At 38.4% G+C, this 17,086-nt stretch overlaps 1 protein-coding gene across 3 annotated transcripts in view; it reads right to left on the bottom strand.

Moving 5' to 3' along the window:
* The window catches only part of KCNQ5 (potassium channel, voltage gated KQT-like subfamily Q, member 5), a 565,034-nt gene that overhangs the window by 113,620 nt on the left and 434,328 nt on the right, over window positions 1-17,086 (bottom strand). For all 3 annotated transcript variants that reach the window (XM_011987106.1, XM_011987105.1, XM_011987104.1), the window contains 2 exons: window positions 15,664-15,839; window positions 15,275-15,400 (listed from right to left, as the gene is read on the bottom strand). In XM_011987106.1, the coding sequence (XP_011842496.1) occupies window positions 15,275-15,400; window positions 15,664-15,732 (195 nt within the window). In that variant the 5' untranslated portion in view covers window positions 15,733-15,839. The remainder of the gene's footprint in view (window positions 1-15,274; window positions 15,401-15,663; window positions 15,840-17,086) is intronic.

The raw sequence follows: 17,086 nt of genomic DNA, 5'->3' as shown, positions 1-17,086 counted from the left end.
TGCCATGTTGGTTTGCTGCACCCATCAACTTGTCATTTACATTAGGTATTTCTCCTAATGCTATCCCTCCCCCAGCCCCCTACCCCCCAACAGGCCCTGGTGTGTGACGTTTCCCTCCCGTGTCCATGTGTTCTCATTGTTCACCTCCCACTTACGAGTGAGAAAATGTGGTGTTTGATTTTTGTCTTCTTGTGTTACTTTGCTGAGAATGATGTTTTCCAGTTTCATCCATGTCCCTGCAAAGGACATGAACTCATCCTTTTTTATGGCTGCATAGTATTCCTTGGTGCATATGTGCCACATTTTCTTTATCCAGTCTATCATTGATGGGCATTTGGGTTGGTTCCAAGACTTTACTATTGTGAACAGTGCTGCAATAACACATACATGTGCATGTGTCTTTATAGTAGAATGATTTATAATCCTTTGGGTATATACCCAGTAACGGGATTGCTGGGTCAAATGGTATTTCTAGTTCTAGATCCTTGAGGAGTTGCCACACCATCTTCCACAATGGTTGAACTAATTTACACTCCAACCAACTGTGTAAAAGTGTTCCTATTTCTCCACATCTTCTCCAGCATCTGTTGTTTCCTGACTCTTTAATGATCGACATTTAACTGGCTTTAGATGGTATCTCATTGTGGTTTTGATTTGCATTTCTCTGATGACCAGTGACGATGAGCATTTTTTCATAATTTTGTTGGCTGTATAAATGTCTTCTTTTGAGAAGTGAAGGACACCCTTTTCAACAAATGGTGCTGGGATAATTGGTTAGCCACATGTAGGAGAATTAAACTAGATCCTCATCTCTCACCATATACAAGAATCAATTGCAGGTGGATTAAGGACTTAAATATAAAGCCTGAAACTATAACAACTCTAGAAGATAACATTGGAGAAACCCTTCTATACATTGAGTAAGGCAAGGATTTCAACACTAAGAACCCAAAAGCAAATGCAATAAAAACAAAGATAAATTGCTGGTACTTAATTAAGCTAAAGAGCTTTTGCATGGCAAAAGAAACAGCAGAGTAAACAGACAACTTACAGAGTGGGAGAAAATCTTCACAATCTATACATTTGACAAAGGATGAATATCCAGAATCTACAATGAACTCAAACAAATCAACAAGAACAAACAATTCCATCAAAAAGTGGGCTAAGGACATGAATAGCCAATTCTCAAAAAATGATATACGAATGACCAAGACACATGAAAAAATGCTCAACATCACTAATGATCAGGGAAATGCAAATCAAAACCACTATGTGATACCACCTTAGTCCTGCAAAAATGGCCATAATAAAAAAGTGGAAAAACGGTAGATGTTGGTGGAGATGCGGTGAACAGGGAACACATCTACACTGCTGGTGGGAATGTAAACTAGCACAACCACTATAGAAAACAGTGTGGAGATTCCTTAAAGAACTAAAAGTAGAACTACCATTTGATCCAGCAATCTCACTATTGAGTATCTACCCAGACGAAAAGAAGTCATTATATGAAAAAGACACTTGCACATTCATGTTTATAGCAGCACAATTCACAACTGCAAAAACATGTAACCAACCCAAATGCCCATCAATCAATGAGTGGATAAAGAAACTGTATAAATATATATATTTATAGACACATGATGGAATACTACTCAGTCATAAAGAGGAATGAATTAATGGCATTTGCAGCCACCTGGATGAGATTGGAGACTATTACTCTAAGCAAAGTAACTCAGGAATGGAAAACCAAACATCCTATGTTCTCACTCATAGGTGGAAACTAAGCTATGAGGATGCAAAGGCATAAGAATGTCACAATGAACTTTGGAGACTCAGGGTGAAAGGATGAGAAGGAGGCGAGGGATAAAAGACTACCAATAGGGTGCAGTGTATACTGCTTGGGTGATGGGTGCACCAAAATCTCACAAATCACCACAAAAGAACTTACTCATGTAACCAAAAACCACCTGTTCCCCAATAACTTACAGAAAAATAATCACTGGGGAACACTGTATAATAATAACAGTCATTTTCTCATAAAGACAAAACAAAACCCCATGGAAATCAACAACAACAAAAAAGGCTACTCCCCAACCGTTTCCTAAATCCTTATTCTGTTCATCTTTATTCACAGAATGTATCAATACCTGAAATGATATTGTATATTGATTAAATTGTTTATTGTTTGCCTTCCCAACTAGAAAGTAAATTACACGTGGGTTGGGACTTTATCTTACTGCTGAATCCAAGCACCTTGTACAGTGATTGGCATACAGTAGTCACTCAATATACATTTACCGAATAAAGGAATGAAAGCCCTATGGGTGGGATAAGGATTCTGCTCTCTTGTTTTGCAGCCCAGAAATACTGATGGAAGGTTTTTGTAAGCAAAGTACATAATGTGATCAGAGTGGTGCTTTTAGAAACTGAAATTATGGCAGCAAATGTACAGGAGAGATTGAAATAGGAAGAAATGAGAGGTGCAGAGACCAGTTAAGACGCTGTGAGAGTGGAGAGTAAAGAGAAATGTTTAGGAAGTTCAATAGGGATAAATTTATTGATTGAGGTAAAAGGAAAGACTAAGTCAACAGTGACTTGAAAATTTCAAGTGGGAAGATGGTTGCATCATAAATAAAAGTATTATAATGAAAAAGAGAAGGTTTTGGAGCAAAGGTGAAGAGTTTAGTTTTGCAAATAATGGTTTTTCAAATGTCAGTATGACTAATGCAGAAATGTCTAGCAGGAAACTGAGAATGAGAGCTTGAGTACTGAGAGAGAAATTTGGTTTGGCATGAAATCTGGGTTTTAGAATCAGTAACAGGGTGATTGTTAAAGCTATGTGCATAACTGAGATTACAAAAGGTACACAGAAGGGGTCCAGGGACACCTCAAGAAACACAGACATTTAAGGAATGGAAGGAAAAGGAAAGTCAGAGAAGAATTTCTTTGGATATCATGGTTTTCAAGTTTTTCAAAAGTAGAACAATTGGGAAAGGGTTATGTAAATGGAAACTCAATAGAGAATGGGGAGTTTCACAAAAGAACAGGTAATCCCTGATGTCACAGCCTAATAGAAAACAAGGACAATGAGGCTGCGCACGGTTGCTCATGCCCGTAGTCTCAGCAGTTTGGGAGGCTGAGGCAGGTGGATCACCTGAGGCCAGGAGTTTGAGACCAGCCTGGCCAACATGGTGAAACTCCATCTCCACTAAAAATATAAAACTAGCCAGGTGTGGTGGTGCATGCCTGTAATCCCAGCTACTCAGGAGGGTGAGGCAGGAGAACTGATTGAACCTAGGAGGTGGAGGTTGCAGTGAGCCCAGATCACACCACTGCACTCCAGCCTGGACAACAAGAGCAAAACTCCATCTGGAAAAAAAAAAAAAAAAAGAAAAAGAAAAAGAAAAAGAAAAAGAAAACAAGGACAAGGAGCATTGAGAAAAGAGACTGAATATGGTGGAGACAGGTGGTCACTGGCAATCACTGAGAAAGTGTTTGTTCTGGTCATGCCACCTTACCTGAGCTTTGAAAGAGGGGGAAGAATTCGGAAGCAGAAATAATAAAGAAGGAGACAAACTCTATGATGCCAGACCTCTCAGAAGCATTCAGCTCAGCTGGCCACCCCTTTCTGGAAGCACTCTTCTCTTCACTTTCAGGATTTTCTCTTTATATCCTTGGTGGCTCTTTTTCTGTGGCTCCTCTTACCCTTTTCAACCTTTGGACACTGGATTTTTAAGGTTTTGTTCTAGGTCTTTTTCTTCTTTTAAAGATTGTATTCTTCTTAGACTTTCCTTTCTTTTCTATCCCCTCTTTTTTTTTCTCTTTCCAGGTGATCTTAAATGTTCTCATAGATTTAAATGCCACTTTTATGCTAAATATGCCAAATTTATACCTCTAGGCCAGGACACTTTTCTGAGTTCCCAATTCACATATCTGCAGTTGACAGTTCCATTTAGATGTCACATAGTCATTTAAACTTAATGTATCTAAAACAGAACTCTTATTTCTACCACATATATTCCTTCCTGTCTTAACCAAGAGCTCCACAAATCTATCCACTTGCTCATGTCAGAAGCCTCAGAATCATCCTAATTATTCATTTTCCCTCACTCCCCCCACAGAATCTATCAGCAAGTCCTGTTGATTCCATCTCCTTAAGTTTTTGCAAATTCACCCCCCTTACTCTGTCTTTGCTGCCACCATGGTAGACCAGGCTGCTACAGTAGCCTCTTAATTGCTCTCTCTGCTTTTGCTTTTGCTTTCCTCTAGTTCCTTCTTCATATACCTGCAAGGGGTATCATTTTCTTATTTCCATCTAAAAATCCTTCAATGGCTAGCTGTTGAATTCCAAATAAATTCTAAGCTACTAATTAAGCCGTCTCCGCCTACCTAAGATCATCTTGATTTTACCCTTGCTCACTGCACTTTAATGACAGTGGCCTTTCGGCTCCTCAAACAAGCCAGGATCTTTCTACCTCAGGGCCTTTGCGCAAGCTGTTCCCTCAGCTGGAATTGCCATTTTCCTCACTCTTCCAAGGGCTCCTTTTCATCCTTCAGGTCTTATCCAAAATAGTTCCTCACTGAAGAGGCCTTCTCTACCTATCTTCAGTAGGGTCTCTGATTACTCTTTATTTCAGCTCCTTGTTTCTTAATAACATTAACATGAGTGATAGTGTGTTGTATTTTTCTTTGGGTAGGGATTCTTATTTCCTTAACTAGAAAGTGGAACCTCAGTTTACTCTTTATTTCCCTAACATCTAGCATAATGCTTGCCACAAAGTGAGAGAAACTCACTAAATATTTAGTAAATAAATGAATAATACTTTCAAAACATTGGCAACAACTGGAGTGAGATGCAGAGGACAAGAACTCCCAGGAATCTCTGACTTGAGAGGAGGCTTTCCAGGATGTACTTGTGCATGTTTGCAGACAGGGTGAGACCGAAGAGGGAAGCGGGGGCGGCTTCCTGATGAGGTAAAGTACCCAAAAAGGAATCAGGTTAAGGGCACAGTTGGAGGGGTTAGCCCAGGCAGTGTGAAAGGACAGTGCTTCCACGGTGGGGGTATGATGTGGCCTCAGTATGAGTGGAGGGAAGGATTAGGAATGCTTACGTCCGTCCTTTCAATTATAGACAAGGAGAAGGTGCGATCATGTGTGGGGAGTCAGAGGCTTGGAATAGGCAAAAAGACATGGGCTGTGAAGGTCTGAGAAGGGGTCAAGGACAGGTTAATAAGAGGTCTGCTGGTTGGAAGAGCTCATCCAATGTCAGAGAGAGGGAATTTGTAGTAGGACTTTACAGGAGCCAAATTAATCTAATGTTACCAGCAGTATTAATATGGGATTCTCAAAAGAATTCCTTGAGAATGCAGAAAAAAATTCCCAGGTCAATTTTATTCTTAATCTTTATATATGTGGGACAGATATTAATCTACTCTACTTTTTCCAAAAAATAGCTTAATCTTTTTACTTTGGTTTATTAATAACAATAGACTGAAGAAGAACTTTCATGGTTTGGTTACAGCAAAAACGTTACATTTCATGGTTTGCTTTGCTTTTCATTCCAATAATACATTTGCTTGGCCCAGTGCTCTCAGAGTGGGTTTTAAACCACTGACTCTGACTCTAAAGAATGGGACACGGCCAAGTGACAATGTGCTCAGTGTTTCATCCTGAGTAGAAAAGAGTGCCTACTTTCTTTCATTCTGAATTTAGGGTTGCCCCTTTCTCCTACAGGGGTGGTTTGTGGGGGTGAATAGAAGGTTGTGAAATCTGAGAACAGCACTCTGGAGTTCCTCTGGGGGTGAGCGAAGACTCTGCCCACTTTCTCCCTACACTCTAGTTCAGGCTTCCAGGATGATCACATTTCACTGAGTGCAAGGGACCTGAATAGCCAGCAACTGAACCCCCAGCCTCAATAACTTTCTCCACTCTGATTTCAAAGGAGCCAGGGATGTTTCCTGGTTGAAAGCCTAGGGGCCTTTTGTTGCCAGCTTAGGTTTGGGAAGGATCTGGCAACAGGGTGGCAGTTTTGTCCCCCTCTATGCCAGAGAGGGAGTTGGTGTGGGTTTTCTTTGTTTCTTGCCTGGAGAGTACATGCATCATTTCCCTTCTGTGGAGGCAAAGAGGACACCGGGGCTTCATGATGTGAACAGAAAGGTAGCACCAGACATAAAATTATGAATCCTTTAAGGTGTGCTTACAATAAAACGATGTGAATCTTCTCCAGGTATTTACCCTGACCCATCTGCTTACTCTGGCTTTGACATTCTAAGTCAAGGACCAGCTACATTTGATAAAACCATCTTTAGATGAGCACTGCATAGACACTCATTGATATTTTTTGACTTTCAGGTCAAGCTGCCCTTGAAGTACCGGTGAGTCTCCTTGGAACTGTACAACTACATTATGTTTCTTTTCTTTTCCTAGCACTTGGGAGGCCCTGCTAATGTTTATCAGCTGATCCTTTGTACATGGACTGAGTAGCAGAAGCGCTCTTGGTGCTTATTCTCCCATGCTTGTGCTAAATAACAAACCTCTTTCTGCCTTCCAAAAATGTTGTGACTCTTTTCACTGGTAGAACCCAGTAACGATTAGTTTCATTTAGGTTCAGGGTCAGAGAAAGGCAGGCCCACACAAGAACCCAAAAGCACCAGTTCTTCAGAACAACTGGGGAGATTCTGGAATAGCAGCATATTTCAGAGAACCTGGAGAGGCTGCATATGTGATCTTTAGGGGCTTGGCGGAAATCACACCTAGACTTCACAATTGAATTGGTGATGAGTCCGTTTTCTAGAAACACTCCTCAGAGATCTTCAAGAACCCAGCAGCATCCTGATGGCACGGCATGGAAAGATGACTTATTTGATTGTATCTCATCATCTCTGTATTGCAGATGCTTACAAACTGCGTACCTCAGTGACTCCCAGGCAAGGGCAGGTGGCTATTATTACTTATGGTATACAGTTAACACAGTAATGTGGGCCGAATGAACTTAAAGAGCCAGAGCTGATTTTGGAAAAAATGGATTACTGCTATAATGGAAAACAAATAAATAAGACACTCTTTTTATACTGTCTTTAGACTGGGAATCCAACATTAAATAAATAATTTAGTTGCTCCCTTGAAGATACTTCCATCACACTCCACTCCCTTTGTTGTGTAATTCTCTGCCAGTTCTACATGTGCATATGGCATTAGGGTGCAAGGGTTGAGCCCCATGGGTGATGGTGCTGGAATCAAACCCAGTGACTCTGTTCATCTTGGGTGAACCATGAGGATGCTTCACGACTACATATGGGCTGGGTGGGTGGGGATGACAGGGATTGGGTGGGTTTGGGATGACAGAAAGAACTAAAGTGTGGTCGGTTAATGGGTTCTTTTTGTACTAATATATTTTTGATACTTCCTGAGTCAAAGCATTTAATTCTCTTCTAATATATACAGTGTTAAAAGTGAATCACAATACATCAGACTTTTACTCTGCATAGCAAATGTGTTGCAAGGGAATTAGTAGAACCATAAAGCAGTTGAATCAATGTAAAATAAATGTTCTTATGAGAGAGTCTTGTTATTCTCTGTGGGTGAGATAATTTTTTGATATTATATATTAATGCATGAGAATACACAGAAGTCTTCTTAATTGGAACGTCTATGATGGCTACTTGGTTGCTTAGTCAGAAATTTGACTAATGCAGATAATCACAAAGAGACTTACGTGTTGCATATTTTATTTTAGCCTAAAGCACATAAATGTAATGTTCTTGATGAAGAATGTGTTCTGCAATTGGGGTTCTGCCTTATCTTTTTTTGCATAAATCTCACTCATAATGCATCATTTACTTTCCTTAATTTTAGTATTTTTTAAAATTACATTTTTTTTTTTAGTGGTGCATAAACTCAACTTTTGTGGGAGCTATCTGAGGACAGAGTCCTAGATATTTAAGATTTTTTTCCCCCACATAGTTGTGTGTTCACCCCTGATTTTAAAGTATTTTTAGTATTTTAGTATATTTATATTTTGCATTTATCAAGCTTTTCTAAAGCATTCTATTTTCATAAACCATCCATCTTTCTTTCTGTACCATATGTCATCAGTTTATGCAATAATATAAAATTAAACCATGCCATTATAATTACAAATACAACTGGCATAAAAAGGTTTGGGAATGGGATGGGTGCAGTGGCTCACGCCTGTAATCCCAGCACTTTGGAAGGCCAAGGCAGACAGACTGCTTGAACCCAGGAGTTTGAGACCAGCCTGGGCAACATGGTGAGACCCCCTTTCTTCAAAAAATTAGTAAAAAATTAGCTGGGCATGGTGGTACGTGCCTGGGGTCCCAGATACTCAGGAGGCTGAGGCGGGAGGGCTGCTTGAACCTGGGAGGTTGAGGCTGCAGCGAGCCATAATCGCACCACTGCACTGCAACCTATGTGACAGAGTGAGACCTTGTCTCAAAAAAAAAAAAAAAAAAAGTTTGGTAATGAACATGCTGACTCTTTGCAAGCATTCAAACAATGTTAAGAACAGAATTCTGTGGATACTAAAGATCATTTCGTGTTCTGCAAGCCTCAGTATGTTTTGTGGGAGTTAGGAGTGTTGGTTAATCTGGCCAGTCAGTGAAGAGGAAATAAGTTCTGAGAGCTTCTACTCTATTCTAAAACAAATACAATATTTACATAAGTGGGCAAGTAAACTAAATAGTGTTTTGTGAGCTTTGATTTCCCACACACGTAAGCATGACATTTTGCTTACATATACGTGTGTGTAAGAGATAAGAAGCAGGAGAATAGGAGAGATGGACCTTTACGTCGCGATATTGGACATAATTCCATTTTTTGCCTCATTCCAGAGCTTGTAAGAGATGTGCTGGTGAACATGCACTGGATAGATTACATTTTTATTACAAAAATCTGTGACTCATACTCATGACTTTTGAGTATAATCTTTATAATATCATAGGTAAGGTCATGAAGTTTTGAATTTACTTTTTAAAATTAAAAAATAAATTATAAGTGACAAAAATGCCCACCATCTCTTTCAGTAAAGTTCTAGGCAGAGTAGTCTTCTCCTTAAGTGATAAGCTGCCATTTCTTGCCACAATTCTTGACCTGAGGTAGAAGCTGGCAGCTGCCTTTTCAGGCTGCAGGGTAACAAGATGGATGAGGCTCTGGGCAGGGATGGCCTGCTTTGCCCTGCTACCTCCCCACAGCTGGCCTCAGGAATCCCTGGTATTTTGTGCCATCTCTTCAGTTGGACCATTTACTTGAACGTGTCTTGCAGATAGAAACAGCTTAGATATATTTTGGCCCTTATGTTTCCTATGCTCAAATACAGTCACGCAGGTGAAAGAAAATACGTTCTGAAAATCTGTGGTTTGGAAATGTTGGCATAAAGTTGTAATTATGTTAGCAAAATCTGAGGTGGAGTGGGGGCACCTTTCTGTGTTTAGCATTCAAGAATTCTTCCTCAGAAATAATACTGAAAAACAAATGAAAACTCTGGTCCAGACTTTCTTGATTTTTTTTTTTTTTAATGAGATGGCTGAGGCTATGGTCAAATTATAATTTAAGACACTGGTTAGGCTAAAGTGTTTTTTCTTTTCAATAGCACAATGAATTCCAAATCAGGAGATTTAAATCCTTCTTTCTTTCAGGCAACAAATCAACAAATGTTTATTGACCTGATTTTGAAGATACAATTATGTTTCTAGTATACCTATGTACATTAGTTTATAGCTAATGTGTTCATGTGAACAATATACTGTTGGTAGATTTCCATGGCACGGTATAATTCTCTGTAAGGGAATTTTTTTTTTTTTTTTTTTTTTTGAGGCAAGGTCTCACTCTATCACCCAGGCTGGAGTGCAGTGGGATGATCTTGGCTCACTGCAACCTCCGCCTCCCCGATTCAAGCAATTCTCCTGCCTCAGCCTCCCAAGTAGCTGGAACTACTTACTTGAAACTTCTGTGATGGCTACTTGGTTGCTTTGCCATAATGCATTGGCAGTAAGAATTAATTATTAACTTTAATATGCCAGCATTAATTCAGGAAACATCAGCTTAGATGATGTTGTAGAAACATTTTGTAATGGTAAACCCAATGTAAGGCATGTATACTATATACGTGCCACCATGCCCAACTAATTTTTGTATTTTTAGTAGAGACGGGGTTTCACCACCCTGGCCAGATTGGCCTCCAACTCTTGACCTCAAGTGATCCACTCGCCTCAGCCTCCCAAAGTGCTGGGATTACTGGCCTGAGCCACAGTGCCCAGCCCATAAAGGAGTCTTTTAAGGAAAGGTGATTCACCTAGTATCAGATAGTAGGTGGTCATAGAAATTGTGCAGTCAATTTTGAAATTTAGTTGCCTTGAACTAGTATGTCAGAACTAGTAGGTACATCTTCAAACAGAATCTCCTGCGGTGATGGCATCATAAAATTTGGGTTCCGCTGTGGCAGGTAGCTCGGCACTAGCATTCCATCTTGTTTTTTCGGACGGTGGTGTAACAACAGTAATGACTACCATTTACCTAGTGCTTGATAAAGCACATCTACATGTCCTAGTCTCATTTTATACAGATAGCAACTTTGTGTTTGGAGGATATCTCAATTTTACAGAGATGTTAATGACTGCTTAATAACACACCTCCATGAAATCATAATGTTAGGGCCAGAACCCAGGTCTCTTGACCCCAATTTTTCTATTCTTTACAAAACAGCATGTGCTCAATGCCGATAGAATAATAATAACTGATAAAAAGTGCCCAGAGGCATGTGTGAGATAACATCATTGAAGAAATACTCTGTCATCAATGCTACTTTAGATTCTCATTAAGAAAGAGTTCCCCCAAAGAGGCGTATGATAATCTACTTCACAAATCCATGCCAATAGGTTGGCATGGAACTTGTAGATATTCATAATAGTTTGAATGTTTTGGTGGGTAGAGGCTGGGGTATGTGTGTCTCCATTTTTGCTTGGTAACTGATAATAATCTTGAATAGTTAGGAGCCAGTGTGTTATTCCTTTCACGGCCAAGTAAAGTTTTGATACCATCAGATAATGCATTGGTAGCAAGAAGTAATTTTAACTTTAACATGCCAGCATTAATTCAGGAAACATCAGCTTAGATGATGTTGTAGAAACGTTTGGTAATGGTAAACCCAATGTAAGAAGAGTTGATTCTCTGAAGGGTCCTGGTACTATCAGGACAAGAGTATCCGTGTTTATTCCAAAAATTTACACAATTTCTTACTCTTAGATTTTACAGGAGGATGAAACTCAAGGCATATATTTGGGATGTACATGTTGAGTGCACAGTATACTATATACATAGAACCATCCATATGGTTTGCTTCTAGAAAGACTGTAAGATTTTTCTGCATGAATTCTCAGACTAACTCTGGCTGACATAAAATTCTTCTACATCCCTGAAATACTCACTTCAAGCACAGGGTCTTAGGTGAAGTCTGTATTCAGATGCTTACTCAAGAGTAGATTTATACTATCTGCTGCTGTATGCATCTTTTAAAAATAAAACCCCACAACACTATCTTCATCACAGTAACAGCAGTAAATAGAAGGAGGACAAACTGGCCTTCAAGAAGAGGTTATTATCAGGAAAAATTACTTCAGGAAAACCTGATCTGAAGTTATTTCAGAATAAATCTAAAGCAGATCAAAAGGAGAAACATAATAACAGGAAGGATTTAATAACAGAAAATAACTCCAGGGAAACCCACTCTTAAATTATTTCAGAAGAAATCTGGAACAACCAAAAATGAGAACAATAACAATAGAAAACGAAAATAAATGGAGCTCCACCAGCAATCAGAAGATCCCCTTTTCCAGTAGCTCCCAGTGCCTCAGCTACTGGAGCTACTTCCCTTTTCCATTTTCTGCCATCAATGCAACTTTAGTTGCCACATCAGAACCCAGGATATCTTTTCATCACAACCTCCAGTTCCCAAGCCTCTTCTATGTTCAAACTGTGGGTCTGCATCAAAACACATAAGTCTTTTTTTCTTCCTTTTGTATTAAAGGTGCTTTCATTTAACTTCCACAGCAACGATGTCTACACAAACAGCAGCTATCATATTTGATTGGGCACTTGCTATGTTCTTGGTACCAGGTCTTTTATATCTATTTCACTTACTCAATGAGCTAGTTTCACTAATATGAAACCGCTTTCAGGGATCACAGTTCTTTGAATTGTTACTGGCTTGGAGCAGCACTGATCCCACCATGATAGCCCTCCAAAAGTTGATCTAGGGGACAGATCTCACTATCTTAACCGAAGCAGTTCCATAGTGAGTATTGAAAATTCACTGGCGCAGCATATCTGTAGAACAAAACCTATATTTTGATACTTAATGTTGATACTGTGGGTTCTTTTAATATAGGGGATTTCCTTTTTTCATCACAGTGTAACATTTAGAAATACTCTCACTTAGGATGCTGTCATTTCCTTATTTATTCTGGATACTTCCATAGTTATTAAGGTTTCCATTAAGTGCAACATGGGCAATTTTAACTCAGAAATACCCAACCATAATTTTCAAACCAAATTAATCAAAACTAAGGTCTTGATTAATGTATAAATAAAAGGTATAATAGTCTAAATTTATTTTATTTCCCACTAGGAATCTAGAATATGTTCTTCTTAAAATGAATAGAAACAATGAGCTCTCTTGTTTGCTTTTTCTGTCTTTTTAGGTTTCAGACAATTTCATTAATGAGTCCGTTAATATCAGCAAACCTGCTATGGACCAATAAGGCCTTAAAAAAATTCTTCGAAGTTTGACATCTTATAAGATTTTTACTCTCATATTCAAGACTAGATTTTTTTTAAAAAATAGAAACATAATTAGGTCATTCAGAAACCTGTTAAGTACGGGTTAAATGTCAGTCAAATTAGCACAACTGAAAGGGAAATCAATGAAAATGTTTCTTCCCCCGAAAGTCACAGAAATGACCTTTGAAAACCTGCTGTGTGGGTTATTCTGGCAAAAGAAACAAACTGGTGACTAACTGAGAGGTATATTAAGAGTTTCCCACACACTGTTTAACACACAATACAGCAATTCTTTTTCGTCATAAGGGGAAAAGGAAGACTAATAAAAAGAAGGATAATAAGCTGCCAGGCTAAACTCACCAACAACTGCATCTCAATGGGAAAAGGGGCACCTGGGTGCCTCAGTAAGTTAAATATATTAGAATTATCCAAGAGAAGCAAAATTAAACTTGAATTCAAACCATTGCTTTGAAGGCTGGGATGATAAACTGTCTTCCCCTTACTGGCAAGAAAAGCCTCCTGTTTTCTCAGTTTACAGTTTATCCCATCATGAGTCACAGATTTTCATTTGCTCTCTACATATAAAAAGTATTTTAAGAATGTCAGATGACTGCTCTCTTTCAAGTTTCCACTCTTCTTTCAAAATGCCCATTATTGCTTGTGAATAGCGAAGAGCAGCCGGAAACCACATTATTAAACCAACAGAATCCTTTGAAACCAATGGCATAATCTTGTAGACATTTACTTAGATAACCTAAGAAAAAAATTCAAATCTTTAGGTGAATGTATTTCTGATTTTTATTCATTTTGTTGCTGCTGTGCAATCAACAAATACAACAAGTTCTGCTTAATACAGCCCTAACAAATTTTCCTCATCTCTGACAAGTGTTCTGGGTCTTGCTGATGAGTTTTTGATGAGTAGTGGAACAATGCAAGAATTGGTAACTTAAATCTGTGCTTCACTAAACAAACAAAAAGCTTATCATTGTTTAAATCACAGCTTAAGAAAATGATATATTTCTATTTTGGCAACAATCCAGAACTCAAGAAATACTAAAGGTGGTTTAAAAGAGAACTTAAGGGTTTTTTTGGACCAAAATGTTACGGACATTCTTTAGATAAGCATTTATAATCTACCTTCCAGGTTCAAATGATCCTTTCACCTCAGCCTCCCAAGCAGCTGGGACTACAGGAGCGTGCCACCACACCTGGCTAATTTTTGTATTTTATGTAGAGATGGGGTCTTGGCATGTTGCCCAGGCTGGTCTCAAACGCCTGAGCTCAAGCAATTGGCCTGCCTTGGCCTCCCAAAGTGCTTGGATTACAGGCGTGAGCCACCATGCTTGGCTATAATTATTTTCATATAACTCCCCTTTGGAATACATTAAAGGAATAAAATAAAAATAAATGTATAATTTACACATTTCTTTTTATGTCACTCCTATATCCCATGACATTCTTATTAGGGCACAAGTTCCAATGACTGTTTTATAAATTCTTTACAATGCAGGGAAAATTTTTGCTTCAGTGGAAAACTCTGCGTTGTTCAGAGTACACCCTTCCAGGTTTTTGGATTCTGACTTTACGGGGCTCTGCTCTTTTCATAGTCTTTGAGCTATTTTACAACTCTGTAAGTTGTTGATAACTGGTAGCAATGCGAAATAATTCTTGCCTATGGACATGTAAATAAATTCTGCCTAGTGGAGGTTGAACTGACTTCCCTCCCACACTGCGGAAGGAGCCAGTTTTGCCTCTATTTGCACATTGATTTCATATTCCTGATCTTTAAATGTTTCTGTTCTTTGGATAGTGCTTTGAACTGGTTTTAACATCTTACTGGTTTCTTCATTAATAATGACTTAAATTTCAAAAATGAGTTAAATGAATGTTTAGCATGTGTTCATTTTCTATCTTTGTGAGAATCATGATTTTACTTTATTTATTTGGAAAATTATCCTTTAATAACAATTTAAAGAAAAAGTAGGTTTTAAGAGGAAAGTTTTGAAATTAGGTGACTATAATCTCTGATCTCACAGATGGTTACCAGTCTTCTTTTTCATTTCTTTGTGCTGTAATTTTATTCACAGCTTTCATTCATTTTTTAACCCCAGATAAACTTTTAAAGGGTGGAAAATCAATGCAACAATTGATAATTTAAATTTGTGCTCCACAAAGTTCAAACAGATAAACTATCAATGTTTTTAATCACCATTTAAAAAATGATATATATTTATATATTTTATGTATTTTTAATTTTGGCAACAATCTAGCACTCAAGGAATATTAATGATGGTTTACAAGACAACTTAGTTGGCCCAGAAAGATGTGGAAAGCCTTTAGACAATAATAAGTAGTATGTATTTTCCATATAACTCTTTTGCAAGTGGATATTTTTATTGAGACCATCCATAGGAACCATTACATTGTATTAAAAAAAAAATTTCACAACATGCAATAAATAAAAACATATTTGTATACTTACTGTGCCCCACCAGAGAGCATCTGCATATGTAGAAAACTCTTTATTGGCATCCTTTTCCACCAGATAGACAAGGAAAGATGAAAAAATAAGAACCAAAAATCCTATGTACCAAGCTGTGATTAATTCCTAGGTATAAAAGGAATGAAAGATTTTTAGAGGTGGGAAATCTTTGAAAAAGGAAAAAATAATTCTATGATGATTCTATTCACTTTACTACTTCTTGGATGTTTATGATGGCTCTTAAATAATCCATTGCACATCATGTCCCAAAATTGTTTTAACCAATTTCTGCAATGACTAAGTTTGCTTGTGATAGGTTTATTAAATATTACAGCAATCAATGAAAAAGTTTCAAAAATTGTTTTTTAAACGCAGAGAGCAAATCTTACCTTACTGTGAGCGTAAACCACCGAACCCAGTAATTTCCAAGTGCCTCCCCTTCGGTCCATGCGCACCATGCGGAGGATCTGTAGGAAACGGAGACTTCTGAGTGCAGACGTGGCAAAAATATTACCCTGAGTTTTTGCAGAAACAACTGCTATTGAAGCGATAAGAACAATGGTATCTGAAAGAAACAGGTCAAAACAGCCATAATTAGCACGACCAGGAATTTTTATTTACCAAAATAATATTTTCAAAAAGTTCACTTTGACCTATTTAAGGCACAAATAAACAGATCTTGATCCCCAGCTGCAGAGTGAAAAGGCAGAGAATGGGACCTACCTGTTGCTGTAGTTCTGACCCTTTGGCCATTCTGTGCTTTACCTATGCAATTTTGAACAACGTATTATTTAACTTTCAACAGATTGGACAATGGGTTCAAAAAAACCTAAGGTTTCAGGGAACCTAAAGACTTTGGGGCAACCTCTCACAATGTCTCTGGTTTCATCCTTTTTCCTGTGGCAAAAGGAGCTCCTGCCTCAGCCCCCAACACCATGGCTTCTGGGTGGTGTGACAGAGGCATCTAAATGTGTCCAGCCAAAAAAGTGCCATAAGATATAATCATTTCTCTTGTTTTCCTGCCAAATAAGTTTGCATTTCCTTTTCCCCAAAATTCCCTAATGTGGCACCTGCAACTTTGCATATTAACAAAGGCCTCAACTAAGCTGAATACTGTATGCTTCCTGTATAGAATATTCTTTAGACCTGGTTCACCAATTATGTGTAAGTTTGCTGCATAATTAAATAATATTACATTTGTTATAATAGGGTATGTAAGTATAAACACTGTGCATTGCAAGGGAATGAATACTTGGTGTTTGACATATTGACATTTGACTGAAAAAATCTACCTTTTTGTAAGCAAAAAAGAGAAAAAGAGCATCTAATGAAAGCATAGAAAAGACAAAAGAGAACTTAATCACTCCACAAGTAAATATCTGAGTGTCGGGAAGTAGGCTTTAAAGTGGGATAAGTGAAGTGGCGATGAATGGCCTCCTGAGGCAATTTTAATAAAATTTAGCTTGACTTTAACATCCTCAAATACAATTTCCTTCCTGCTCCAAGTGGGTTGTGTATGACTGGGCTTCCACACTCCAAAGAGGAGTTCCATTTCAAGGGCATCACATTTGTAATGTTTCTGTCACCCTCTGGATTAACTGCCTTATGAGTGAGTATTCCTCATTCAGCTCATCCTTCTCCCTGCACTGAGAAAGGTCTGGTCTCCTGGTGTGGACTGAGAAGATCTTCTGAGCCTCTCTGCTGGTACCCCTTTTTGGGTCAGTGCTTTGAGAGAGAATTGGCAGTGCAACTTTCAGCTGAAGGGCTTTTTCTTTTCTTTTCTTTTCTTTTTTCTTTTCTTTCTTTCCCTCC

Source organism: Mandrillus leucophaeus, unplaced genomic scaffold (genome assembly GCF_000951045.1).
Source record: "Mandrillus leucophaeus isolate KB7577 unplaced genomic scaffold, Mleu.le_1.0 Scaffold300, whole genome shotgun sequence".
Classification (NCBI taxonomy): domain Eukaryota; kingdom Metazoa; phylum Chordata; class Mammalia; order Primates; family Cercopithecidae; genus Mandrillus; species Mandrillus leucophaeus.
Note: the sequence above shows the minus strand (reverse complement) of the source record. Positions and strands in the feature narration are given on the sequence as shown.